General features: G+C 40.8%; 1 protein-coding gene across 7 annotated transcripts in view; it reads left to right on the top strand.

Annotated features, from left to right (window-relative positions):
• Positions 1-26,943, top strand: part of RNASEH2B (ribonuclease H2 subunit B) — a 147,342-nt gene that overhangs the window by 50,878 nt on the left and 69,521 nt on the right. For all 7 annotated transcript variants that reach the window (XR_007513038.1, XR_007513035.1, XR_007513034.1 and 4 more), the window contains exons 2-5: positions 8,963-9,034; positions 11,179-11,286; positions 16,669-16,745; positions 23,712-23,826. Coding sequence is in view for 4 of the 7 variants with exons in the window: in XM_049852912.1 (XP_049708869.1) it covers positions 8,963-9,034; positions 11,179-11,286; positions 16,669-16,745; positions 23,712-23,826 (372 nt within the window). In the remaining 3 variants the exon portion in view is untranslated. The remainder of the gene's footprint in view (positions 1-8,962; positions 9,035-11,178; positions 11,287-16,668; positions 16,746-23,711; positions 23,827-26,943) is intronic.

Raw genomic sequence — 26,943 nt, 5'->3', positions numbered from 1 at the left:
TCTTTTCTTAAGTGGAACCACTGGGTGGACCTGCCAACCTTTCGGTTAGCAGCTGAGCACTTAGCCATTATGCCACTAGGGCTTCTTCAGACACAGATAGGTGGATCACAATTGATTGTCCTTAGATATACTTATAGGTACATTTTATATAGTGAGCATAAAGGTGACATTTCAGTGACGGCTTAGTAACCTCAGTACAACTGGTCAACTCAGTGAAAAAATAAGTTAGATCTCCTCTGTATGTATTATACATAGATATATTCCAGACAGGTTAAAGATATAAAAGTATTAGAAGAAAATATAGGTAATTAATTCATAACCTTGAAGATCTTTCTGAGTATGACACAAAGAATACAACCATAAAGGCAAGATGGTATGATTACACAAAGATTTTATTTCTTCTGTATGGCAAGACATCATTATAAACAGACTTAAAAACAGAGTTGATATAATGACTCCTAAATTTTTTTTTTTTTTTAATATAGTAGTAAAACAAAGATAAACACCCACCTGGAAAAATGGGAAAAGGACATGATTAGGTAATCACAGTTAGGGGCAAAATTATAAATGACCAAGGAACATTTATTTTTTTATCAATTTTTATTGTGCTTTAAGTGAAAGTTTACAAATCAAGTCAGTCTCTCACATATAAACTTATATACTCCTTACTACATACTCCCATTTACTCTCCCCCTAATAGTCAGCCCGCTCCCTCCTTTCAGTTTCTCCTTTCATGGCCATTTTGCCACTTTCTAACCCCCTCTACCCTCCCATCTCCCCTCCAGACAGGAGAGGCCAGCATAGTCTCAAGTGTCCACCTGATGCAAGTAGTTCATTCCTCATCAGCATCTCTCTCCAACCCATTGTCCAGTCCCTTCCATGTCTGATGAGTTGTCTTCAGGAATGGTTCCTGTCCTGGGCCAACAGAAGGTTTGGAGACCATGAACGCCAGGGTCCTTCTAGTCTCAGTCAGACCATTAAGTCTGGTCTTTTTATGAAAATTTGGGGTCTGCATCCCACTGTTCTCCTGCTCCCACAGGGGTTCTCTGTTGTGTAGCCTGTCAGGGCAGTCATCGGTTGTGGCCGGGCACCATCTAGTTCTTCTGGTCTCAGGATGATGTAGTTTCTAGTTCATGTAGCCCTTTCTGTCTCTTGGGCTCATAATTACCTTGCAACCTTGGTGTTCTTCATTCTCCTTTGATCCGGGTGAGTTGAGACTCATTGATGCATTTTAGATGGCTGCTTGCTAGCGTTTAAGACCCCAGATGCCACACTTCAAAGTGGGATGCAGAATGTTTTCTTAATAGATTTTATTTTGCCAATTCACTTAGATGTCCCCTGAAGCCATAGTGCCGAAACCCCTGCCCCTGCTTTGCTGCCCTTCGAAGCATTCATTTTATTCTGGAAACTTCTTTGCTTTTGGTTTAGTCCAGTTGTGCTGACCTCCCCTGTATTGAGTGTTGTCCTTCCCTTTACATAAAGTAGTTCTTATCTACTATCTAATCAGTAAATAACCCTCTCCCACCCTCGCTCCGTCCCTCCCCATCTCGTAACTATAAAAGAATGTGTTCTCAGTTTAAACTATTTCTCAATATCTTATAATAGTGGTCTTATACAGTATTTGTTCTTTTGCAACTGACTAATTTGACTCAGTGTAATGCCTTCCAGGTTCCTCCATGTTATGAAATGTTTCACAGATTCATCACTGTTCTTTATCGATGCATAGTATTCCATTGTGTGAATATACCACAATTTATTTATCCATTCATCCATTGATGGGCACATTGGTTGCTTCCATGTTTTTGCTGTTGTAAACAGTGCTGCAGTAACCATGGGTGTGCATATATCTGTTTGTGTAAAGGCTCTTATTTCTCTAGGATATATTCCATGGAGTGGGATTGCTGGGTCTTATGATAGTTCTATTTCTAGCTTTTTAAGGAAATGCCAAATCGATTTCCAAAGTGGTTGTACCATTTTACATTCCCAGCAGTGTAGAAGTGTTCCAATCTCTCCACAGCCTCTCCAACATTTATTATTTTGTGTTTTTTGGATTGATGCCAGCCTTATTGGAGTGAGATGGAATCTCATTGTAGTTTTAATTTGCATTTCTCTAATGGCTAATGATTGAGAATATTTCCTCGTGTATCTGTTAGCTGCCTGAATGTCTTCTTTAGTAAAGTGTATGTTCATATCCTTTGCCCAATTTTTAATTTGGTTATTTGTCTTTTTGTGTTTGAGTTTTAGCACAATCATGTAGATTTTAGAGGTCAGGCGCTGGTCGGAGATGTCGTAGCTGAAGATTCTTTCCCAGTCTGTAGCTGGTCTTTTTACTCTTTGGGTGAAGCCTTTGGATGAGCATAGGTGTTTGATTTTTAGGAGCTCCCAGTTATCTGGTTTGTTGTCGTCTTTTTTTAGTAATGTTTTGTATTCTGTTTACACCTTGTATTAGGGCTTCTAACATTATCTGTATTTTTCTTCCATGATCTTTATCGTTTTAGACTTTACGTTTAGGTCTTTGATCCATTTGAATTTAGTTTTTGTGCATGGTGTGAAGTATGGGTCCTGTTTTGCTTTTTTGCAGATGGGTATCCAGTTATGCCAGCACCATTTGTTAAAAAGACTATTTTTTCCCCAGTTAACATATCAGCTGCTCATATGTGGATGGATTTTTATCTGGGTTCTCAATTCTGTTAGATTGGTCTATGTGTCTGTTGTTGTACCAGTACCAGGCTGTTTTGACTACGGTGGCGGTATAATAGGTTCTAAAATCAGGTAGAGTGAGGCCTCACACTTTGTTCTTCTTTTTCACTAATGTTTTACTTATCCGGGGCTTCTTTCCCTTCCATATGAAGTTGGTGATTTGTTTCTCCATCACATTAAAAAATGTCATTGGAATTTGGATCGGAAGTGAATTGTATATAGAGATGGCTTTTGGTGGAATAGACATTTTTACTATGTTAAGTCTTCCTATCCATGAGCAAGGTATGTTTTTCCACTTATGTAGGTCCCTTTTAGTTTCTTGCAGTAGTACCTTGTAGTTTTCTTTGCATAGGTCTTTTACATCCTTGGTAAGATTTATTCCTAAGTATTTTATCTTCTTGGGGGCTACTGTGAATGGTATTGATTTGGTGATTTCCTCTCTGATGTTCCTTTTGTTCATGTAGAGGAATCCAACTGATTTTTGTATGTTTATCTTGTAACCTGAAACTCTGCTGAACTCTTCTATTAGTTTCAGTAGTTTTCTGGAGGATTTCTTAGGGTTTTCTGTGTATAAGATCATGTTGTCTGCAAACAGAGATAATTTTACTTCTTCCTTGCCTATCCGGATGCCCTTTATTTCTTTGTCTAGCCTAATTGCTCTGGCTAGGACCTCCAGCACAGTGTTGAATAAGAGCGGTGTTAAAGGGCATCCTTGTCTCATTCCCATTCTCAAGGGAAATGCTTTCAGGCTCTCTCCATTTAGGATGATGTTGGCTGTTGGCCTTGTATAAATGCCCTTTATTATGTTGAGGAATTTTCCTTCTATTCCTATTTTGCTGAGAGTTTTTATCATGAATGGGTGTTGAACTTTGTCAAATGCCTTTTCTACATCAATTGATAAGATCGTGTGGTTGTATTTTGTTTTATTTATATGGTGGATTATATTAATTGTTTTTCTAATATTGAACCAACCTTGTATAAAAATACCTGGTACAAATCCCACTTGGTCATGGTGAATTATTTTTTTTGGTATGTTGTTAAAATCTATTGGCTAGAATTTTGTTGAGGATTTTTGCATTTATGTTCATGAAGGATATAGGTCTGTAATTTTCTTTTTTTGTGGTGTCTTTACCTGGTTTTGGGATCAGGGATAAGCTGGCTTCATAGAATGAGGTAGTATTCCATCCTTTTCTATGCTTTGAAATACCTTTAGTAGTAGTGGTATTGACTCTTCTCTGAAAGTTTGGTAGAACTCTGCAGTGAAGCCGTCCGGACCAGGGCTTTTTTTTGTTGGGAGTTTTTTGATTACCTTTTCAATCTCTTTTTTACGGATCTGTTTAGTTTTTCTACTTCTGATTGTGTTAGTTTAGGTAGGTAGTGTGTTTCTAGGAGTTCATCCATTTCGTCTAGGTTTTCAAATTTGTTAGCATACAAGTTTTTGTAGCAATCTGATATGATTCTTTTAATTTCATTTGGGTCTGCTGTGATATGGCCCATGTCATTTCTTATTCGGGTTATTTGTTCCCTTTCCTGTATTTCTTTAGTCAGCCTTGCCAATGCTTTATCAATTTTGTTAACTTTTTCAGAGAACCAGCTTTTGGCTTTGTTAATTCTTTCAATTGTTTTTCTGTTCTCTAATTCATTTCATTCTGCTCTAATTTTTATTATTTGTTTTCTTCTGGTGACTGACGGATTCTTTTGTTGCTTGTTTTCTATTTGTTCAAGTTGTAGGGACAGTTCTCTGACTTTGTCTCTTCTTTATGTATATGTGGATTTATCGATATAAATTGACCTCTGAGCACTGCTTTTGCTGTGTCGCACAGGTTTTGATAGGAAGTGTTTTCAGTCTCGTTGCATTCTATGAAATTTCTTTATTCCCACGTTAATGTCTTCTCTAACCCAGTCTTTTTTGAGGAGGGCATTGTTCAGTTTCCAAGTATTTGATTTCTTTTCCCTGATTTTTCTGTTATTGATTTCTACTTTTATGGCTTTATGGCCTGAGAAGATGATTTGTAATATTTTGATGTTTTGGGTTCTGCAAAGGTTTGTTTTATGACCTAATATGTGATCTATTCTAGAGAATGTTCCATGTGCACTAGAAAAAAAAGTATACTTTTAAGCTGTTGGGTGAAGTGCCCTGTATACGTCTATGAGGTCAAGTTGGTTGATTGTAGCAATTAGATCTTCTGTTTCTCTGTTGAGCTTCTTACTGGAAGTTCTGTCCTTCACCGAAAGTGCTGTGTTGAAGTCTCCTACTATAATTGTGGAGGTATCTATCTCACTTTTCAATTATGTTAAAGTTTGTTTTATGTATCTTGCAGCCCTGTCATTGGGTGCATAAATATTTAATATGGTTATATCTTCCTGGTAAATTGTCCCTTTAGTCATTATGTAGTGTCCTTCTTTATCCTTTGTGGTGGATTTAACTTTAAAGCATATATTTTCAGAAATTAATATTGCCACTCCTGCTCTTTTTGATTGTTGTTTGCTTGATATATTTTTTTCCATCCTTTGAGTTTTAGTTTATTTGTGTCTCTAAGTCTAAGGTGTATCTCTTGTAGGCAGCATATAGATGGATCGTGTTTTTTTATCCACTCTGAGACTCTCTGTCTCTTTATTGGTGCATTTAGTCCATTTACATTCAACGTAATTATTGATATGTATGAGTTTAGTGCTGTCATTTTGATGCCTTTTTTTGTGTGTTGTTGACAATTTCATTTTTCCACTTACTTTTTTTGTGCTGAGAAGTTTTTCTTTGTAAATTGTGTGTTCCTCATTTTCATAGTAGTTGAATTTATTTTTGCTGAGTCGTTATGTTTATCTTGGTTTTTATTTTGAAGTATGGAATTGTTAGACCTCTTTGTGGTTACCTTAATATTTACCCCTATTTTTCTAAGTAAAAACCTAACTTTTATCATCCTATATTGCGTTGCTTTCCTCTCCATATGGAAGATCTATACCTCCTGTATTTACTCCCTCTTTTTTGATTATTGTAAGGTTTTACATAATGAATTCAATGATTCCCTGTTTTGAGCATTTTTTTCTTTTTTAAATTAATCTTATTTTGTTTTTGTGATTTCCGAATTTGAGTTGATATCAGGATGTTCTGTTCTGTGACCTTGTGTTGTGTTGGTATCTGATATTATCGATTTTCTGACCAAAGAATTTCCTTTAGTAATTCTTGTAGCTTTGGTTTTGTTTTTGCAAATGCTCTAAGCTCGTGTTTATCTGTAAATGTCTTAATTTCACCTTCATATTTGAGAGAGAGTTTTGCTGTATATATGATTCTTGGCTGGCAGTTTTTTATCCTTCACTGCTCTATATATGTCATCCCATTGCCTTCTTGCCTGCCAGGTTTCTGCCAAGTAGTCTAAACTTATTCTTATTGATTCTCCTTTGTAGGTGACTTATCATTTATCCCTGGCTGCTTTTAAAATTTTCTCTTTATCTTTGGTTTTGGCAAGTTTGATGATGATATGCCTTGGTGATTTTCTTTTGGGACCTGTCTTGCATGAGGTTTGATGAACATATTGAATAGATATCCCTTCATCTTTCACGATGCCAGGGCAGTTTTCTGCCAACAGATCTTCAACTATTCTCTGTATTTTCTATTATCCCTCCCTGTTCTGGAACTCCAGTCACACGCAAGTTTTTCTTCCTGATAGAGTCCCACATGATTCTTAGGGTTTCTTCATTTTTTGAAATTCTTTTATCTGATTTTTCTTCAACTATATTGGTGTCAATTGCCTTATCCTCCAACCCCCCCCCACCCCCACTCTGCATTCCAATTCCCGGATTCTGCTCCTGTGACTTCCTATTGAGTTGTCTAATTCTGTAATTTCATTGTTAATCTTTTGGATTTCTGAATGCTGTCTGTCTATGGATTCTTGCAGCTTATTAATTTTTTCACTATGTTCTTGAATAATCTTTTTGATTTCTTCAACTGCTTTATCAGTTTGTTCCTTGGCTTTTTCTGTAGATTGCCTTATTTCATTTCTCAGGTCATCCTTGCTATTTTGTAGCATTCTGTATATTAGTTTTTTATATTCTGCATCTGGCAATTCCAGGAATGTGTCTTCATTTGGGAAAGATTTTGATTCTTGGATTTGGGGATTTGTAGAAAGAATCATGGTCTGCTTCTTTATGTGATTTGATATCGACTGCTGTCTCCGAGCCATCTATAAGATATTGTAATGATTTATTTTATATTTGCTTACTGAATCTTACCTTCTTGTTCTGTTGTGTTTCAATACACCCAGATGGGCTACTAGATTGCGCTATCTTGATTGTTGTAGCCTTTGAATCACTTATGTCCTGTTACCAGCTGGTTTGAGCTGTTACCAGATATATGAGCCTATCAGTCCATTCACTATTCTTGAATAGAATCAGCTTAGGTGCCCTGATTGTGGGTCACCTAGTGTGTGGGTTAGGCTATCACCTATTAGAAGAGTAGTGGTGATGGTTGTATGCACCAGATTCTAGTAGTGGCAGGGGGTCACACTCCGAGGAGGGCAGGATGCTGACAGCCTTCCCCCACTTGCCAGTGAAGTAGGTGTGTCTCTATTCCTAGAATACTTTGGTGGGTGGGCTCCGCAGCTGTACCTTAGGCACCCAGTGCTTGTACTTCTAAAGATTGGTAGGTGTCAGTATCCTCAGACCCCTTTAGCAGGTGGCTAGGTGGTGTGGGTGGAGCTTCAGCCCTCAGTTCCCTCCTGTGGATCAGTGAGGGCTCTGTTTAATAGGTAGAGAGGTATCAGACCTCCAAAACTTCTTTTTCCACTGCTCTGCTAAAACAATTACAGTCAGATCTCTATCAGAATTGCCTTTGCATTATAGTAGCCACCTTGTTCCCTGTAGGGATGAAAGCCAAAGACTGTGGATCTCCTATGCTGGAGCTTGTTCTGTATTATTATTCCAGTTTAGGGAAGCCAGAGACGGGTTCCCCCCACCCCCCTCCCCAGATTGTTAACTGCTTCTTCTCCCAGGCCAGGAGAATGGGTTAGAAAAAAAAAAAAAAGAACCCCACAGAGCACTTCACTCCCTGGCCCAGGGAAGTCCAATGTTAATGAAGCCACCTGGGGCAGGGAGGGGAGGGATCAGATAGATAGGAGAGAGTAGCACTGGCAGTATAGACAAAGTTACTTATCTTGTTTGGTGAAGACTGTTTTATCTGAGATTCCAGAGGGGCGTGTAGCCTGTGTGCGCTGGCTAGGTTGAGATCAGGGTCAGGCCTGCATCCTGTGCTTGCGCCGTCTCAGGAAGCCGTGATCAGCTCCTCTGCACTTAGTCCAAAGCCCAGCGCCAAGGTTTTCTGACTGGGTTGCTGGCTCCTGGCTCCAAAAACAGTCACTGCTTCCCCATGGTTTCTTGTTCTCCTGTCACCCGTGTCAGTGTGCAGCCTGCTTGCGCTGGCAGAGGCTCTGCCGAGGTTACTCCAGGGGCTTAGGGTTTAGGGCTGCGTTCCGTGCTTGTCCCATCTCAGTAAGCCGTGATCAGCGCCACCACTCTGGCACCAGGGAACTGCGAGGGCTGAAGGCTGTGGTGCGGGATGCCGGTTCCAGAAGCGGTTGCTGCTTCAGCACACGGCTTTTCGCTCTCCTGTCACTCAGGTCAACTCCTTAGTTCTGTGTTTCCGATGGTCAGGGTTCATAGATTGTCATGTATGTGATCGATTCACTTGTTTTTCCGAGTCTTTGTTGCAAGAGGGGTCCACAGTAGCTTCAACCTAGTCAGCCATCATGGCCCCACCCCTGAACATTTATTTTTAAAAATGTTCTATTTCATAGTAATAATAAAAACAGTAATGCTAGTAACCATAAAAAAAAAATTTTTTTTATAGCTCTGATTTATTACCTATTCCTATTTGCCTGATTGTTTTAGGAGCGTTCAACAGATCAGCTAATTGAATCCTTTGAAAGGCAAGTGTATTGTTATTATTTTATAAATGTGGCAACAGAGACAGGAGATTAAGGAATTTGCCCAAGGTGACAAAGTGTCAAATGGCTGAAACACGATATAACCCAGGCCATCTGACTCTAGAGCTTTGCTCCTCATCACTTCTCAAAGAACTAAAATGACCTGAAATCTCATAGTTAGTTACAGAGAAATTGGTAATTTGCTCAAGATCACACAGCTTATAAGTGTTGGAAATGAGTTAAAAGTTTTAGAAAGAAAAATCATGTAAGCAGAAGAAAGGAAAAGGGGTAAGATGAGCAACAAAGCAAATGTCTTTTAATTTTACAAATTCACCATTTCTTTTCAGAATATTTGAAAGATGCTTCAAAGAAGATGAAAAGTGGGCTTATGTTTGTAAAGTTGGTTAACCCATGTTCAGGTAAATTTCTCCTCGCCCTTCCCCTCCTTCGCTCTCCCCTGGCCTTCTCTCCTTACCCCTTTCCTCCCTTTCCCTTCCCCCAGTGACGATAACTTGAATGTTTTTTTAAACATTGTGGCTGATAAGTATATGTACTTATTTGACTTTGTGTCTCCATTCTTCTGGAATAGCTTTTAAAGCTAAAACGGCATCATGAGAGATGACAAAAACAAGCTGAAAATGTTACTTGTCTTCCCAGATACTTCTCTCAATTTCAACACTTTATTGTTTTTTCTTATAATTTTAATCCACAGAACTGTTCATTCATTTGAAATGCTAGCAAAACAAAAAAGTAGCAAGTTTGGTTTCTCTCTTGAAACATATTAATTTTCTTTGGCTTTCTTAAGCCAACTTTTCTCAGAGTAGTTATCCAACATTAGCTTTCATTTATATTCATTTTATGTTATAAAGTAAAATAAACAACTAGAATTTTTTTAAAAAAGAAGGGTTTTATGTGACATGCCAGAACTTTCAGTAGTTTCATTTTTAGCTGTATTTCCTTAATTCATTTTCTCTAATAAGTATATTTTTCCTTGTCAGGGAATTTTTTTTTTAATAAAAATATTGTATATTGAAGAGATGCCTATTTTATTAGAAATAATTTTACTTAATTTTATATTCAGTGCATGTTCTGTTTTGTCTCCTAATTTTTTGTTGAGACAAAAATATTAAAATATACTGTATATATATATATATATGCAGTGAATTTGGTGATATTTTTTATCTTTGTGTGGGAGTGTTTTTCTTATTAATTTATAAGGTTCTGAGATTTATCAAGTCAGAGCATTCTCCTATCGACTGTAACACTGAATAGTAAAAATAAGGGAAAGCCAACTGGCAGTACCTCTGCTGTTGTTATGAAAAGACACATAAATCTAAGCAACAAGAGAAGAAAATCATCCTGGCTCCTTCCAGTGTTCCATTCCTCAGAATGAATTGAATGTCATTCGTTGGCTATATTATTTGAAACACCTAGTTATATGCTTAAGATTAAGTCGAGGTGAGAAATATTTCTTCAAGAGAAGTTTTAGTTAGCAGTAAAAGTTTTAAGGAGCCCTCGTGGTATAGTGGTTAAGAGTTTGGCTCCTAACCAAAAGGCCAGCAGTTTGAATCCACCAGCCACTCCTTGGAAACCCTACGGGCCAGTTCTGCTCTGTCTTAGGCAGTCGCTATGAGTTGGAATTGACTTGATGGCAACGAGTTTAAAGGTTTGAAAACATTTAACAAAATTACAGGTATAAAAAAAGAGTTGGCCCTCTTCTAAAATTTCTGTTTTATCTTAATGTCCGTAGACAGTAGAGGAAGAAATGTTTTTATTTGCTACGCTGACAGTGGAAAATAAAAGGCTGTCTTTTGCTGAGCAGTTACTATGTGCCAAGTACTGTTTTAGGAACTTTATTATGTATTCTGTCTTTTTAGTCTATTATAAAAACCCTAAGAGGTCGGTTCAGTGATGCCCCCACTTTGCAGAGGTGGAAACAGAGGCACAGAAAGGCTATGTAACTGGCCCAGTGTGAATGCCCACATACAGTGGAGAGGGATTCACACTCAGAGATTGTGCTGTGCTTAGAAAAACATTGCGTGAATTGGAGGGATAAAACACGCAGGTGTCATGCCCCGCCCCCCCATTATTTTTAATTAAGAAAGGGGAAGTCCATCCAGTTGAAGCAGGCTTTGCCCTCTTACGGCATGAATCATGTTGCAGGGCCCTTGCCGTTCTCACGTGGAGCTGCTCTGCAGCGTGCACCCCCTCTGGGTCCCTGTGTCAGGGGAGCTGCAGGCTGCTCCATTAGGTGTTGACAGTGCAGGAATGGATCTTCCCTCCTGCTCTGATGAGGACTCAGTGAGAGGCTTTGAGCAGTTCAGATAAACGGTCTGTGTGTCTTTATTTCTTGGTTTAAGTCCAGTGGAGTCTATGGAGCTGGAAAACAAGCATCTGTGTGTAATAGCTGTAAGCTTTACTTGGAGTCAGTCTGTAAAGAATATATCTATGTATGTTTATGTTCCTATTAGGAACAGTCCTCAGAACTATTGGATAATCTTTTGATTTTTTTCTTTTCTTAATGTGGAAACTTAACAAATAAAAAACAGATTTGTCTTAACAGGGGAAGGAGCCATTTACCTGTTCGATATGTGTCTACAGCAGCTGTTTGAGATAAAAATTTTCAAGGAGAAACACCGTTCTTGGTTCATAAACCAATCAGTTCAGTCAGGTGAGTGACATGGTGTAAGCAGTTCCAGCAGCCGAGTGTGTGCTCCATTGTTCACACAGGCCTGCCAGCCTGGGTTTGAGCCTGGGCCATGGTTGGTTTCACTTTCCTTGACACCATATCAAATCAAAACCGAACCCGTTACCACTGAGTTGACTCCAACTCATAGCAACCCTATAGGACAGAGTAGAACTGCCCCACAGGGTTTCCAAGGAACGGTTGGTGGATTTGAACTGCTCTCCTTTTGGTTAGCAGCCAAATGCTTACCTTGGAACCATAGCAGGGTTTAATAACTCAAGGAGAAAGGGAAGGTAATTTGAGTAGGTTTAGATCAATACTGAAAATCCTGGTGGCGTAGTGGTTAAGTGCTACGGCTGCTAATGAAAGGGTTGGCAGTTCAAATCCACCAGGCGCTCCTTGGAAACTCTATGGGGCAGTTCTACTCTGTCCTATAGGGTCACTATGAGTCGGAATCGACTCGACAGCAGTGGGTTAGATCAATGCCTGTGTGTCTTAGATGGTAGGAAATTCTAAATGAATACCTCTGATTTGTCTACTAAATCCCTGGCAGTGGCTCAGTCAGAAGTCAGATCACCTTCGTGACAAGGAGTGCATCCTATCACCTGGAACTTCTTTGCTTTTCCTCTTAGCCACTCTTGAGGACTTTGGTCTTAGTTCTTTAGTGCTGCTATACCAGAAATACCACAAGGGGGTGGCTTTGATGAACAGAAATTTATTTTCTAATGGTTCAGGAGGCTAAAAGCCCAAATTCAGGGCACTAGCTATCCGCTCTTGGGAAAGATCTTGTCTCAGCTCCTGTAACCCCCGTGTCCCTTGGTCATCTCCACATGGCATCTACCCTCCCCTCTCTTGTGCCTGCTTGTTCCTGTGTCGGTGTTACTCCTTAAGTCACCTAGCAGTGATTGGGTTCAGGATATACACTATAGCTGTTTTCAAGAGTGGCTATCAGGATATTGTTTTCAGACCAAAATCCTGTTGCTAATTTCTGAATATAATGGATGCCTCATATAAAATGATGTGTGTGTGATGAGGCATCCATTATAGTCATATAAAAATGCCCCCACATGTCTGTCAGTTTGTCGTACTGTGGGGGCTTGCATGTTGCTATGAGGCTGGAAGCTCTGGCACCGGTATTCAGATACCAGCAGGGTCACCCATGGAGGACACGTTTCAGCTGAGCTTCCAGACTAAGACACACTAGGAAGAAGGACCAGGCAGTTTACTTCTGAAAAGCATTAGCCAGTGAAAACCTTATAAATAGCAGTGGAACATTGTCTGATATAGTGCTGGAAGATGAGACCCCTGGTTGGAAGGCACTCAAACGATGACTGGGGAAGAGCTGCCTCCTCAAAGCAGAGCCGATCTTAATGACGTGAATGGAGTAAAGCTTTCAGGACCTTCATTTGCTGATGTGGCACAACTCAAAATGAGAAGAAACAGCTGCAAACATCCATTAATAATTGGAACCTGGATGTACGAAGTATGAATCTAGGAAAACTGGAAATTGTCAAAAATGAAATGGAACGCATAAACATCGATATCCTAGGCATCAGTGAGCTGAAATGGACTGCTATTGGCCATTTTGAATCGGACAGTCATATAGTCTATTATGCTGGGAATGACAACTCGAAGAGGAATGGTGTTACATTCATCATCAAAAAGAACGTTTCAAGATCTATCCTGAAGTACAGTGCTGTCAGTGATAGGATAATATCCATACGCCTACAAGGAAAACCAGTTAATACGACTTTTATTCAAATTTATGCACCAACCACTAGGGCCAAAGGTGAAGAAATAGAAGATTTTTATCAGCTGCTGCAGTCTGAAATTGATCGAACATGCAGTCAAGATGCATTGATAATTACTGGGGATTGGAATGCCAAAGTTGGAAACAAAGAAGAAGGATCAGTAGTTGGAAAATATGGCCTTGGTGATAGAAACAATGCTGGAGATCGAATGACAGAATTTTGTAAAACCAATGACTTCTTCATTGCAAATACCTTCTTTCACCAACATGAGTGGCGACTATACACATGGACCTTGCCAGATGGAACACACAGAAATCAAATTGACTACATCTCTGAAAAGAGACGACAGAAAAAATATCATCAGTCAGAACAAGGCCAGGGTCCGACTATGGAACAGACTATCAATTTCTCATATCCAAGTTCAAGCTGAAACTGAAGAAAATCAGAGCAAGTCCATGAGAGCCAAAATATGACCTTGAGTATATATGACCTTGAGTATATATCCCGCCTGAATTTAGAGACTATCTGAAGAACAGATTTGACACATTGAACACTAGTGACCAAAGACCAGACGAGTTGTGCAAGGACATCATCCATGAAGAAAGCAAGAGGTCATAGAAAAGACAGGAAAGAAAGAAAAGCCCAAGGTGGATGTCAGAGGAGACTCTGAAACTTGCTCTCAAACGTCGAGCAGCTAAAGCAAAAGGAAGAATCGATGAAGTAAAAGAACAGAACAGAAGATTTCAAAGGGCCTCTCGAGAAGATAAAGTAAAGTATTATAATAACATGTGTAAAGAGCTGGAGAGGGAAAACCAAAAGGGAAGAACACGATCTGCGTTTCTTAAGCTGAAAGAACTGAAGAAAAAATTCAGGCCTTGAGTTGCAATTATGAAGGATTCCACGGGGAAAATATTAATCGACGCAGGAAGCATCAAAAGAAGATGGAAGGAATATACAGAGTCATTATACCAAAAAGAATTAGACAATGTTCAACCATTTCAAGAGGTGGCATATGATCAGGAACCGATGGTACTGAAGGAAGAAGTCCAAGCTGCTCTGAAGGCATTGGCGAAAAACAAGGCTCCAGGAATTGATGGAATATCAGTTGAGATGTTTCAACAAACAGATGCAGCGCTGGAGGTGCTCACTGGTCTATGCCAAGAAATATGGAAGACAGCTTCCTGGCCAACTGACTGGGAGAGATCCATATTTATGCCTATTCCCACGAAAGGTAATCCAACCGAATGTGGAAATTATAGAACAATATCATTAATATCAGATGCAAGCAAAATTTTGCTGAAGATCATTCAAAAACGGCTGCGGCAGTATATCGTCAGGGAACTGCCAGAAATTCAGGCCAGTTTCAGAAGAGGACAGGGAACCAGGGATATCATTGCTGATGTCAGATGGAACCTGGCTGAAAGCAGAGAATACCAGAAGGATATTTACCTGTGTTTTATTGACTGTGCAAAGGCATTCGACTGTGTAGGTCGTAACAAACTATGGATAATGTTGCCAAGAATGGGAATTCCAGAACACTTAATTGTGCTCGTAAGGAACTTTTACATAGATCAAGAGGCGGTTGTTTGGACAGAACAAAGTGTTGAAGAGCAAAGATGTCACCCTGAAGACTAAGGTGTGCATGACCCAAGCCATGGTATTTTCAGTCGCATCATATGTGTGTGAAAGCTGGACAATGAATAAGGAAGACCGAAGAAGAATTGATGCCTTTGAATTGTGGTGTTTGGTGAAGAATATTGAATATACCATGGACTGCCAAAAGAACAAACAAACCTGTCTTAGAAGCACAGCCAGAATGCTCCTTACAGGCAAGGACGGCGAGACTGCGTCTTACATACTTTGGACATGTTGTCAGGAGGGATCAGTGTCCCTGGAGAAGGCCATCATGCTTGGCAGAGTGCAGGGTCAGTGGAAAAGAGGAAGACCCTCAACAAGGTGGACTGACACAGTGGCTGCAACAATGAGCTCAAGCATAACAACGATTGTAAGGATGGCTCAGGACAGGGCAGTGTTTCGTTCTGTTGTGCATAGGGTCACTATGAGTCGGAACCAACTCGACAGCACCTAACAACAACAACAACAACATATAAAATGAGCTTAGAGCTTCTGATAAGGTTGTTTATATAAACTTCGACTTTTTCTAAACTATCAAGCAGTGGCATAACAGTATGAAATTACTTTAAGTTTTTTTTTTACTTATGTACTATGAAATGGACTCTGTGTGTGTGTGTGTGTGTGTGTGTATGCGTGCACACGCATGTATTTGCATATCTATCTATCCAAACACCTATACTTAGGGTTAGAATTTCTGGCTATGCAGGTAGGTTGCTCTGTTAGAGAATAAATGTGAGTACATGTGTGTATTGGTTTCCTAGGGCAGGCATAACAACATACCACAAGGTGGGTGGCTTTAAACAAGAGAAATTTATTATCTCACAGTTTTGGAGGCTAGAAGTCCAAATCAGGGTATCGGCTGTCTTGATTCCTTTGAGGACTCTGAGAGAGAAACTGTTTTGTGTCTTCCTCCAGTGTCTTCCTCCAACCTTCTGGTGGCAATCCTTGGTGCTCCTTGGCTTGTAGATACATCTGCCTCTGTCTTCATATGGCTGTCCTTCTCCTCCTTTATAAGGACAGCGCTCAGATGGGTTCAGGACCTACCGCACTTCAGCATGACCTCATGTTACGTCTTCAAAGATTATATTTCCAAACAGGGCCACATTTACAGATACAGGGGTTAGGAGGACTTCAGTGTATCTTTTTAGAAGATACAGTTCAAGCCGTAACAGTGTGTTTCCTGAAGCTAAGGCAGTAAGTTTTGAGGAGGTGGATGAAGTATTTACTGTTCCATTTGGTGAAATACCCCTTCTGGTTCATGTCCATGGAAGGAGGAGTCTGGGATGCTTGGAGGGGAGTGAGATGGAGGAAAGAGAAGTGGGGAGCAGGTAGGCTGGTTTGTATTGATTTGCCTTTTTTATTCTGGCCTGGAAAACATTGTTGATCTTTGGTTCTGTGTGCTTATGTCCAGTCTTGTTAGGTTGCTGCCCTCTTGCCTTTTTCTTCCAGGGGCAGGAGGGGCATGGTGGTTCCCGGCCTTATGAGCTTTGAGCCAGTGGTCTGTTCAGCTGTGAACCCATGGCAGAGCAGCCCATAGGAGGAGCCGTGTGCAGACTGATGCTATCGTTTTCCCCTGGCTTCATCCCCCAAACCACAGGAAACTACAGATGCTTTATAGGTGGACCTACTTACACAGGTTTCCTAATATTTGCCTAGTTCACTGTTCTGTCTGCAGGCTCCTGCCCCCTTTTCTTTCTTGGCTGCTGTTGAAAATGATTTCCAAAGGAGAAAGAGGAAAGTTAAAAATCCATTTCAATGCCTTGGCTTTCTTCTCCTCACAGGGGTTTGAAGCTCTTTAGAGTAAAATCTCATGGACCACATTCTGTCTTTTGAGAGAGTCGCCTAGAAATCTTTGGCCTATGTAAAAAGACCATCTTAATTTGTGATTTCAATGAATGGTTTTCCCACTGGGACTAAGATGAAATAACCAAATTGTCTTTCTAAGATATTTAATTCTTTTTGTTCTCTTTTTAATCTGTAGAAGGTCATCTCCACTTTGCTACACCAATGGACCCATTATTTCTGGTTCTCCACTATCTTATGAAGGCTGATAAAGAGGTGAGTTTCTCAGTTTGGAGTATTACTAATGAAGAAACAGAATAGACTGTTTTTTACTTTATCTCTTCTCTCTCCTTTTAATTATCTGAATGTAGATTCCCCACACTTCAGATTTAATTTGGTTTTGTAAAAAACACGTATCCTGTGTGCTAGTACAGATCAGAGCATGGAGACACACAGAGCTGACAACCAGGTCCTTAATCTTGATCCAATTTAACACCCCCTGGGTGATGCAAATGGTTAACACTCTTGGCCACTGAACAATAGGTTGGAAGTTCAAGTCCACTCAGAGGTGCCTCAGGAGAAAGGCCTGGTGATCTACTTTCCAAAAATCAGCCCCTGAAAACCCTGTGAAGCACAATTCTACTCTTACACACATGGAGTTGCCCTGAGTCGAAGTCAAATCTACGGCGCCCGGTTGGTTTAACACCAGCTTGCCACGTGACCTGAGAACCATCCAACCCCACGTGCCTTACTGGGTTGACAAAGTCTCACAGTAAAAACTTTTATCATTAAGTACTCATTAGATATGCAATACAGTACAAATGTTCCAAAAAAAACTTGACCACAAACCTTGAGGAAGAAAGAAGGCTTATTTTCTCTCATTTTCTTCTTTGTGAGAGACTGTGTGATAGGTAGCAGCCCTGGTGGCGCAGTGGTTAAGAGCTCGGCTGCTAACCAAAAGGTCGGCGGTTCAAATTCACCAGTCGCTCCTTGGAAACCCTGTGGGACAGTTCAACTCTGTCCTGTAGGGTCACTATGAGTCAGAATTGACTTGATGGCGGTGGGTGTAATAGGTAAAATGGGGGTGTCTAGTAAAAGCTCATTAATGGGGAAGTCCATAAAGTTTCAACTGCTGGATAAAATTTACCTCCATAATATAAATAAAGGCAGTTTACTAATACCGACAGTTTCAGCCAGTGTTCTGAAACATTTTGGTCTCAGGGTATCATTATACTCTGAAAAAGTATTAAACATCCCAAAGAACTTCTGTTTCTGTGGGTTCTATCTATCAATATGTGCCATATTAGAAATTAAAACTGAGAATTTTAACAATATTTTTATTCATTTATTTAAAAATAAATAAGCCCATTGCATGTTATATAAATAACACATTTTAATTTAAAAAATGTAATCAGCTGTGTAGCATTCTTTTACATTTTTGCAAATCCCTTTACGGTCTGGCTTAGAGAGGATAACTGAATTCTCATCCAGGACTTTGCATTCAGCCTGTTCTGATACATTGTTCTAGTGGAAGTATATGAAGACTATCTGTTCTCATACAGATATGCAGTCAGAAAAGGAAAGAATATTATGATAGCCTTTTCAGATAATTGGTGGATACTCTTCTTTGATACTCAAGGCCATATTTTGACTCTCATGGACTTGCTCTGATTTTCTTCTGTTTCAGCTTGAACTTACATGTGAGCAATTGATGGTCTTTTCCACAGTCGGCCCCTGGCCTTGTTCTGACTGATGATATTGAGCTTTTCCATTGTCTCTTTCCACAGGTGTAGTCATTTTGATTTCTGTGTATTCCATCTGGCGAGGTCCATGTGTATAAAATAGTCACTGTTTATGTTGGTGAAAGAAGGTATTTGCATTGAAGAAGTAGTTGGTCTTGCAAAATTCTATCATTTGATCTCTGGCATTGTTTCTATCACCAAGGCCATATTTTCCAACTACTGATACTTCTTTGTTTCCAGCTTTCACATTCCAACCGCCAGTAATTATCAATTGCATGTTCGATCAATTTCAGACTGCAGCAGCTGATAAAAATCTTCTATTTCTTCATCTTAGGCCCTAGTGGTTGGTGCGTAAATTTGAATAATAGTCGTATTAACTGGTCTTCCTTGTAGGCATATGGATATTATCCTATCACTGACAGCGTTGTACTTCAGGACAGATCTTGAAACATTCTTTTTGACGATGAATGCAACACCATTCCTCTTCGAGTTGACATTCCCAGCATAGCAGACTATATGATTGTCCGATTCAAAATGGCCAACACCAGTCCATTTCAGCTCACTAATGCCTAGAATATCGACGTTTATGTGTTCCATTTCATTTCTGACAATTTTCAATTTTCCTAGATTCATACTTCGTACATCCAGGTTCCAATTATTAATGGATGTTTGCAGCTGTTTCTTCTCATTTTGAGTCATGCCACCTCAGCAAATGAAGGTCCCGAAAGCTTTACTCCATCCGAAGACCAGATGAGTTGTGGAATAACATCAAGGACATCATCCATGAAGAAAGCAAGAGATCACTGAAAAGACAGGAAAGAAAGAAAAGACCAAGATAGATGTCAGAGGAGACTCTGAAACTTGCTCTTGAGTGTCAAGCAGCTAAAGCAAAAGGAAGAATTGATGTAGTAAAAGAACTGAACAGAAGATTTCTAAGGGCCTCTCGAGAAGACAAAGTAAAGTATTATAATGACATGTGCAAAGAGCTGGAGATGGAAAACCAAAAGGGAAGAACACGCTTGGCATTTCTCAAGCTGAAAGAATTGAAGAAAAATTCAAGCCTTGAATTGCAATAGTGAAGGATCCCATGGGGAAAATATTAAACAACACAGGAAACTTTGAAAGAAGATGGAAGGAATACACAGAGTCATTATACCAAAAAGAAATTAGTCGATATTCAACCATTTCAAGAGGTGGCATATGATCAGGAACCGATGGTATTGAAGGAAGAAGTCCAAGCTGCTCTGAAGGCATTGGCGAAAAACAAGGCTCCAGGAATTGATGGAGTATCAGTTGAGATGTTTCAACAAACAGATGCAGCACTGGAGGTGCTCACTCGTCTATGCCAAGAAATATGGAAGACAGCTTCCTGGCCAACTGACTGGGAGAGATCCATATTTATGCCTATTCCCACGAAAGGTAATCCAACCGAATGTGGAAATTATAGAACAATATCATTAATATCAGATGCAAGCAAAATTTTGCTGAAGATGATTCAAAAACAGCTGCAGCAGCACATCGACAGGGAACTGCCAGAAATTCAGGCCGGTTTCAGAAGAGGATGTGGAACCAGGGATATTGCTGATGTCAGATGGATCCTGGCTGAAAGCAGAGAATACCAGAAGGATGTTTACCTGTGTTTTATTGACTATGCAAAGGCATTCGACTGTGTGGATCATAACAAACTATGGATAACACTGCGAAGAATGGGAATTCCAGAACACTTAATTGTGCTCAGGAGGAACCTTTACATAGATCAAGAGGCAGTTGTTGGGACAGAACAAGGGGATACTGATTGGTTTAAAGTCAGGAAAGGTGTGCGTCAGGGTTGTATTCTTTCATCATACCTATTTAACCTGTATGCTGTGCTGGGGGCAGTGGGTGCAGAGGGGCCGCCCTTGCAGCAAGGCTGCAAGGGCGGCCCCTCTGCACCCACTGCCCCCAGCAATGCTGAACAAATAGTACGAGAAGCTGGACTATATGAAGAAGAATGGAGCATCAGGATTAGAGGAAGACTTATTAACAACCTGTGTTATGCAGATGACACAACCTTGCTTGCTGAAAGTGAAGAGGACTTGAAGCACTTACTAATGAAAATCAAAGACCACAGCCTTCAGTATGGATTACACCTCAACATAAAGAAAACAAAAATCCTCACAACTGGACCAGTGAGCAACATCATGATAAACGGAGAAAAGATTGACGTTGTCAAGGATTTCATTTTACTTGGATCCATAATCAACAGCCATGGAAGCAGCAGTCAAGAAATCAAAAGATGCATTGCATTGGGCAAATCTGCTGCAAAGGACCTCTTTGAAGTGTTGAAGAGCAAAGATGTCACCTTGAAGACTAAGGTGCACCTGACCCAAGCCATAGTATTTTCAGTCACATCATACGCATGTGAAAGCTGGACAATGAAGAAGACCGAAGAAGAATTGACGCCTTTGAATTGTGGCATTGGCAAAGAATATTGAACGTACCATGGACTGTGAAAAGAATGAACAAATCTGTCTTGGAAAAAGTGCGGCCAGAATGCTCCTTAGAGGCAAGGATGGCGAGACTGTGTCTTACATACTTTGGACGCGTTGTCGGGAGGGATCAGTCCCTGGAGAAGGACATCATGCTTGGCAGAGTACAGGGTCAGCGGAAAAGAGGAAGACCCTCAACGAGGTGGATTGACGCAGTGGCTGCAATGGTGATCTCAAGCATAACAACAATTGTAAGGATGGCGCAGGACTGGGCAGTGTTTCATTCTGTTGTACATAGGGTCGCTATGAGTTGGAACTGACTCGACAGCACCTAACAACAACACCAACTTCTTTGATACAACTCCAAAAATCAAAAAACTTTTCTTAAAGGTTAGTTGCATTGTGGAATCTGAAACTAACAGTGAACTTTTCGTACTCTGTTAAACTAAAATCCACGGGTCCATTTTGCACTTAAAATGGATCTTTTACCCATGTCTGATTTTGTAGCATCATACATGGGTCATTTTGAAAAATATCCATTCACTGAGTTATGCACACCTTCCAAATCTCCTTATAAATGTAAAAAAATCACCTTGGTTAATATCATCACTGATCCTATCAGAAGATTCTTTAAGTGTTGGGAAGCTGTCATGGTGGCAGATACAAAGTTTCCACAATTCTTATTTTTCCTTCAAAGTTCAAGCTTTATCATTGGCAACAAATACTGTCAGTCGTTCCCTGGATGTGAGAGGTTCACTTCAGTTATCACCAAACACCTAAATTTGAATAATCATGGTTCATCCAGTTGCTATCAAGTTGATTCTGACTCATGGCGTTTTCAGTGGCTGATTTTTCAGAAGTAGATCGCCAGGCTTTTCTTCTGACGTACCTCCAATCTTTTGGTTAGCTTCCGAGCGTGTTAACCATTTGCACCTCCCAGCAACTCCTTGGTATGAATTAGTGAAGTTGTATATCTGGAAGCTGCCGTGGTGGCCAGTATAATTATGTCATTATCATCAATAAGGGCACAAGTCCTGTTTCTCTAATATGCAGAAACTGTTGCACTCATCAACTAGGAAGGCCCTGAGAGTGTTCCGGGAAGAAGCTGAAAATGTTAGTTGGCACACATATGTGGAGTTTTACAGAGAGAACACCACTAACCAGCCGTAGTGCCTGTATTGATGTACTTTTAAGTCCCCTCCCCTTCTTTTGGTTGTCTCTCACCATTTCCCATTAGCACCATGACTCCCCTTGAAGCCCCCAGGTGCCTGGGCTGGTTCAGGCTGGCAGGTGGAGAATGAAGCTGAAATCATTCCCAGGGGGCTGGCTGGCTTTCATTTTAAACCATGTTACATTCTTCTGTCAAGTGCTAGAGAGATCCTTTAAAGTAACACTTAAGACATTTAGTCATTTCTTTCCCTGTATTTTAGAAGTGATCTTTTCTTACTTAGAAAAAAATCGGTAAGCACTTTTGAAATGTTGACCTATTCTTTTTTAATCACCAGACTTATTTTAATCTCAGTAAAAATAACTCTACTTTCTAGCTTTCCCAAGTGTTACAGATTTTATATTCAAAGGATTAGCAAATTGTTTTGATGCATTTTCTTTTTATGTATGTGTGGTTAAGAAAATGAGAGTGAAAAACGAATTATGTCACGACTGTCTAATGATCCCTTACAGACAGAGTACTGCTTTAGAGCAAACATTTAAAGTACTGGTTGATCATAAAAGAATACAAATTACGGTAGAAATCTGAAGACAGTGAGATCTGGGAAATCTGTGGATTATTCTTGCCATTTGAGGGAAAAAGAGAACATTTGAATTGAGGCATTTCTTGCTACTTGTTATTCTAACAGAAAATATGAAAAGCTACTACACATACTACCAAATCAGTGGGAAGATTTCACCCTTAAAACCAAAGAAAGCTACACTTTCAGAAAGAAAATTGATCAGACACAGCTTTTCTGTCTTCAAAAGGAGTTGTCACTAAATCAGAAAAGCAGAGGGAGCTAGAAGTGGTGCATGGGCGGAACCAGGCGTCTTTTGTAAGTCATTTTACAATGACCTGCATTCTGATATCCCCAAGCCAGGGGACTAATATCTTAATTTAGACAAACCACTCTCCATGCTACTAGTGAAATGAAGACAAACTAAACTGAATTGAGAAGGATGTGTGAATTCTGCCCCTCTGGGCCCTCTGGCGCCCAGGCCCCTACGTTTCTCTCTCCGAGCCTGATTTGAGTGTGTCTGCAGCTTGCTTGTACTTACCCCCTAGTTGTCCATTCTTTTATTATGGTCTCAGTTTGAAAGCATGTCAGACAGCTTCGACAGGAGTAGATTTACTTTTGGATTTTTCTTTGCGAGTGTTTCTTCAGTCCTGGAGGGAATATGGGGAGGTGAGAGATGCATTCCCCAAAGAATCAAACCGCCCTCCCCCCCCCAAAAAAAAACCCAAAACCAAAACAGTTGTCATCAGTTGATTCCAACTCATAGTGACCCCATGGATTTCAGAGTAGAACTAGCCACCATAAGGTTTTCATGGCTGTGACCTTTTGGAAACAGATCGCCAGGCCTTTCTGGGTGGATTTGAACCGCCAACCTTTTGGTTGGTAACCCAGCACTTAACCATTTGCACCATCCAGGGACTCCAATCTGGCCCCAGATAATCAGGACTCCTGCTCTGTGGCCCTCAGCTGCTTCATCTTCACATGCAGTAGGTTGGACTAGCCCTAGGTAATCGCTGCCGTCTTTGCAAGTTTCTGTGCTTCCAGTGATTTCCAGAATAATGCCCCTCTTTAATTTGGTGACTGTGCCCTAAGGTAGATGGTGTGCTGGGTGGAGCCCCAGCTCTCACAAGAGCTTCCTAAAGGGTCAGTTCTGGAGCCTGCCCCATTCAGTGTAGGGATTCTTAGGGATGCATTATATGGGACGAGTGACTCTGACCTGAGCATAAAGACCTAGCCATAAGGTAATATACCCCTTTCTCATCTTTTCTTGTGTGAGTTTGTTGACTAAATGAAGTATTTTTTCAGGGAAAATTCCAGCCTCTAGATCAAGTTGTGATGGATGACACGTTTCCGAATTGCACCCTGTTGCTGAAACTTCCTGAGCTTGAGAAGTTCCTTGGTCATGTAACAGAGGAAAAAGGTATAGTATGTGGGCCTTTTAGAATCAAGCTGCTCGAAAGCCTGGGAATATGTCTGAAAATGTAGCTGCCGAAGGCCCACCGGATGTCATGTTTGTTTTGTGCTGGTCATAGGGGAAGCTGTCACTCAGAAGATTTGCTCCCACCTATCAGTACTATTCCTCTATTGCACTGGATGAAACCCTGGTGGCATAGTGGTTAAGTGCTGTGGCTGCTAACCAAAAGGTCGGTAGTTCAAATCCACCGGGTGCCCCTTGGAAACTCTTTGCGGCAGTTCTACTCTGTCCTGTAGGGTTGCAATGAGTTGGAAGCAACTCGATGGCAATGGGTTTGGTTCGTTATTGCATTGGATTGTTCAGTCTTTGGGGTGGCTCCTGTTGACAGCTGGTGGCCCCTGCCCCACAGGGCCGGCAATCACAAGGCATGGCCTTTAGTCTCAGCTCTTTAAGCAAGTCACTTTACTGCTTTCTGCCTCAGAATCCTCATTCGTAAAATTATATAAAACCTCTACCTTTGTTGATTCAAGAAGTGTTTCTTGAGCACCTATTAAGAAGCATCTGTTAAGTACTAGTGTTGTGTTCTGGAGATACTTATGAACAGGGCATTGCCCTTTTTCTCAGATTGCTTCGAATCTAAGGGATAAATGACACATGGGGCAATGCCAGCACCGTGTAATAGAAGTGAGCCCTGGGTTCTTTGGGGCTACACTGTATAAAAAAAAAATAGTTATCACTAAAACAGAAAAGTGGCGTGAGCTAGAATTGGCACATGGGCAAAACCATCCATCTTTTACAAAGTCTGGTATCCACATTATCAGGGGACTGATATCTTAATCTAGACAAACTTCACTTCTCCATACTACTAGTGAAGTAAAGGCAAACTAAACCTAACCCAAAAAAACCAAACCCAGTGCCGTCTAGTCGATTCCGACTCATAGCGACCCTATAGGACAGGGTAGAATTGCCCCATAGAGTTTCCAAGGAGTGCCTGGTGGATTCGAACGGCCGACCCTTTGGCTAGCAGCCGTAGCACTTAACCAGTATGCCACCAGGGTTTCCTAAACTAAACCTAAGTGGGAAGAATAATGCTCTGAATTCTAATATTCTGCACTTCTGGGCCCCTTGGTAACCAGGCCTCATTAATATCATCCTCAAAAGCGGTTGCAGCAGTACATCAACAGGGAACTGCCATGAATTCAAGCCAGATTCAGAAGAGGACGTGGAACGAGGGTTATCATTGCTGAAACCAAAGAATACCAGAAAGATATTTACCTGTGTTTTATTGATTATGCAGAGGCATTTAACTGTGTGGATCATAACAAATTATAGATAACATTGTAAAGAATTCGAATTCCAGAACACTTAATTGTGCTTACGAGGAACGTGTACTTAGACCGTTTGAACAGAACAAGGGGATACTGGGTGGTTTAAAGTCAGGAAGGGTGTGCATCAGGGTTGTATCCTTTCACCATACTTACTCAATCTGTATTCCGAGCAAGCAATACGAGAAGCTGGACTATATGAAGAAGAACACGGCATCAGGATTGGAGAAAGACCAACAACCTATGATGTGCAGATGACACAGCCTTCCTTGCTGAAAGCAAAGAGGACTTGAAGTACATACTGAGGGGATCAAGACTAACGCCTTCAGTATGGATTACACCTCAACATAAAGAAAGCAAAAGTCCTCACAACTGGACCAATAAGCAACATCATGATAAACGGAGAAAAGATTGAAATTGTCAAGGATTTCATTTTACCTGGATCCACAGTCAACACCTATGGAAGCAGCAGTCAAGAAATCAAAGGACACATTGCATCAGGCAAATCTGCTGCAAAAGGCCTCTTTAAAGTGTTAAAAAGAAAAGTTGTTATTTTAAGGACTAAGACGTACCTGACCCAACCATGGTGTTTTCAATCGCATCATATGCATGTGAAAGCTGGACAATGAATAAGGAAGACCAAAGAAGAATTGATGCCTTTGAGTTATGGTGTTGGTGAGGAATATTGAATATCCCATGGACTACCAGAAGAAAGAACAAATCCGTCTAGGAAGAAGTACAACCAGAATGCTCCATTGGCAAGGATGCTGAGACTTCATCTCATGTACTTTGGACATGTTACCAGGAGAGACCAGTCCCTGGTGAAAGGACATCATGCTTGATAAAGTAGAGGGTCAGTGAAAAAAAGGAAGACCCTCAACAAGATGGGTTGACACAGTGGCTGCAACAATTGGCTCAAGCATAACAATGATTATGAGGATGGTGCAGAACCTGGGTTAGGTAGGGGTGGAGGTGGGTACCATGTTGCTTCCTGGGGATGTGACCTTAAGTGGAGCCCTAAAGGCTAAGTCAGAGAAACAGCATGGCAGAGGGGTCGATGTATGGAAGTGTTGTCACGTTTAGGGAGCTCTGAGGAGCTCCTGGTGGCGTAGTGGTTAAGTGCTACAGCTGCTAACCAAGAGGTTGGCAGTTCAAATTCGCCAGGCGCTCCTTGGAAACTCTATGGAGCAGTTCCACTCTGTCCTGTAGGGTTGCTATGAGTCAGAATCGACTTGACGGCAGTGGGTTTGGTTTTTCTGGCTTGAGGAGCTTAGTGTGGCCGTGTATAGGAAGCCAGGGAAGTTTGGTATGGAAGGGGGTGGGAATGCTGGGCAAGGGACCAAATTGTGAAGGGCCTTATATGCATTTGGGCTGTATATGCATGTAAGTGGTGGAGTGTCAGTCAAGTTTTAAGCAGGGCAGTCAGTGCTTTGGTGTGGAGAGAACATTGGAGAAGCTAAAGCCAGGTATAAGGAGCTGCTGCAGTGGCCTAGGCAGATGCTACCTGAGCTTAGGACATGGGACTAGAATCAAAACTCAAACCCACTGCTGTCAAGTCGATTCTGACTCATGACAACCCTATAGGACAGGGTAGAACTGCCCCACAGGGTTTCCATGGCTGTGATCTTTATGGAAGGAGACTGCCACATCTTTCTCTCACGGAGTGTTTAGTGAGTTTAAACCTTTCAGACTTTGTTAAACAGCTGAGTGCTTAACCACTGTGCTACTTTGGTGATTGGATGGTGGCCAGGAGAAGGCAGAGTCAAGGATGATTTGTGGGTTTGTGCCTTGTGCTGTC

The sequence above is a fragment of the Elephas maximus genome, chromosome 14 (genome assembly GCF_024166365.1).
Source record: "Elephas maximus indicus isolate mEleMax1 chromosome 14, mEleMax1 primary haplotype, whole genome shotgun sequence".
Classification (NCBI taxonomy): domain Eukaryota; kingdom Metazoa; phylum Chordata; class Mammalia; order Proboscidea; family Elephantidae; genus Elephas; species Elephas maximus.
This window is presented reverse-complemented; position numbering and strand designations above follow the sequence as displayed.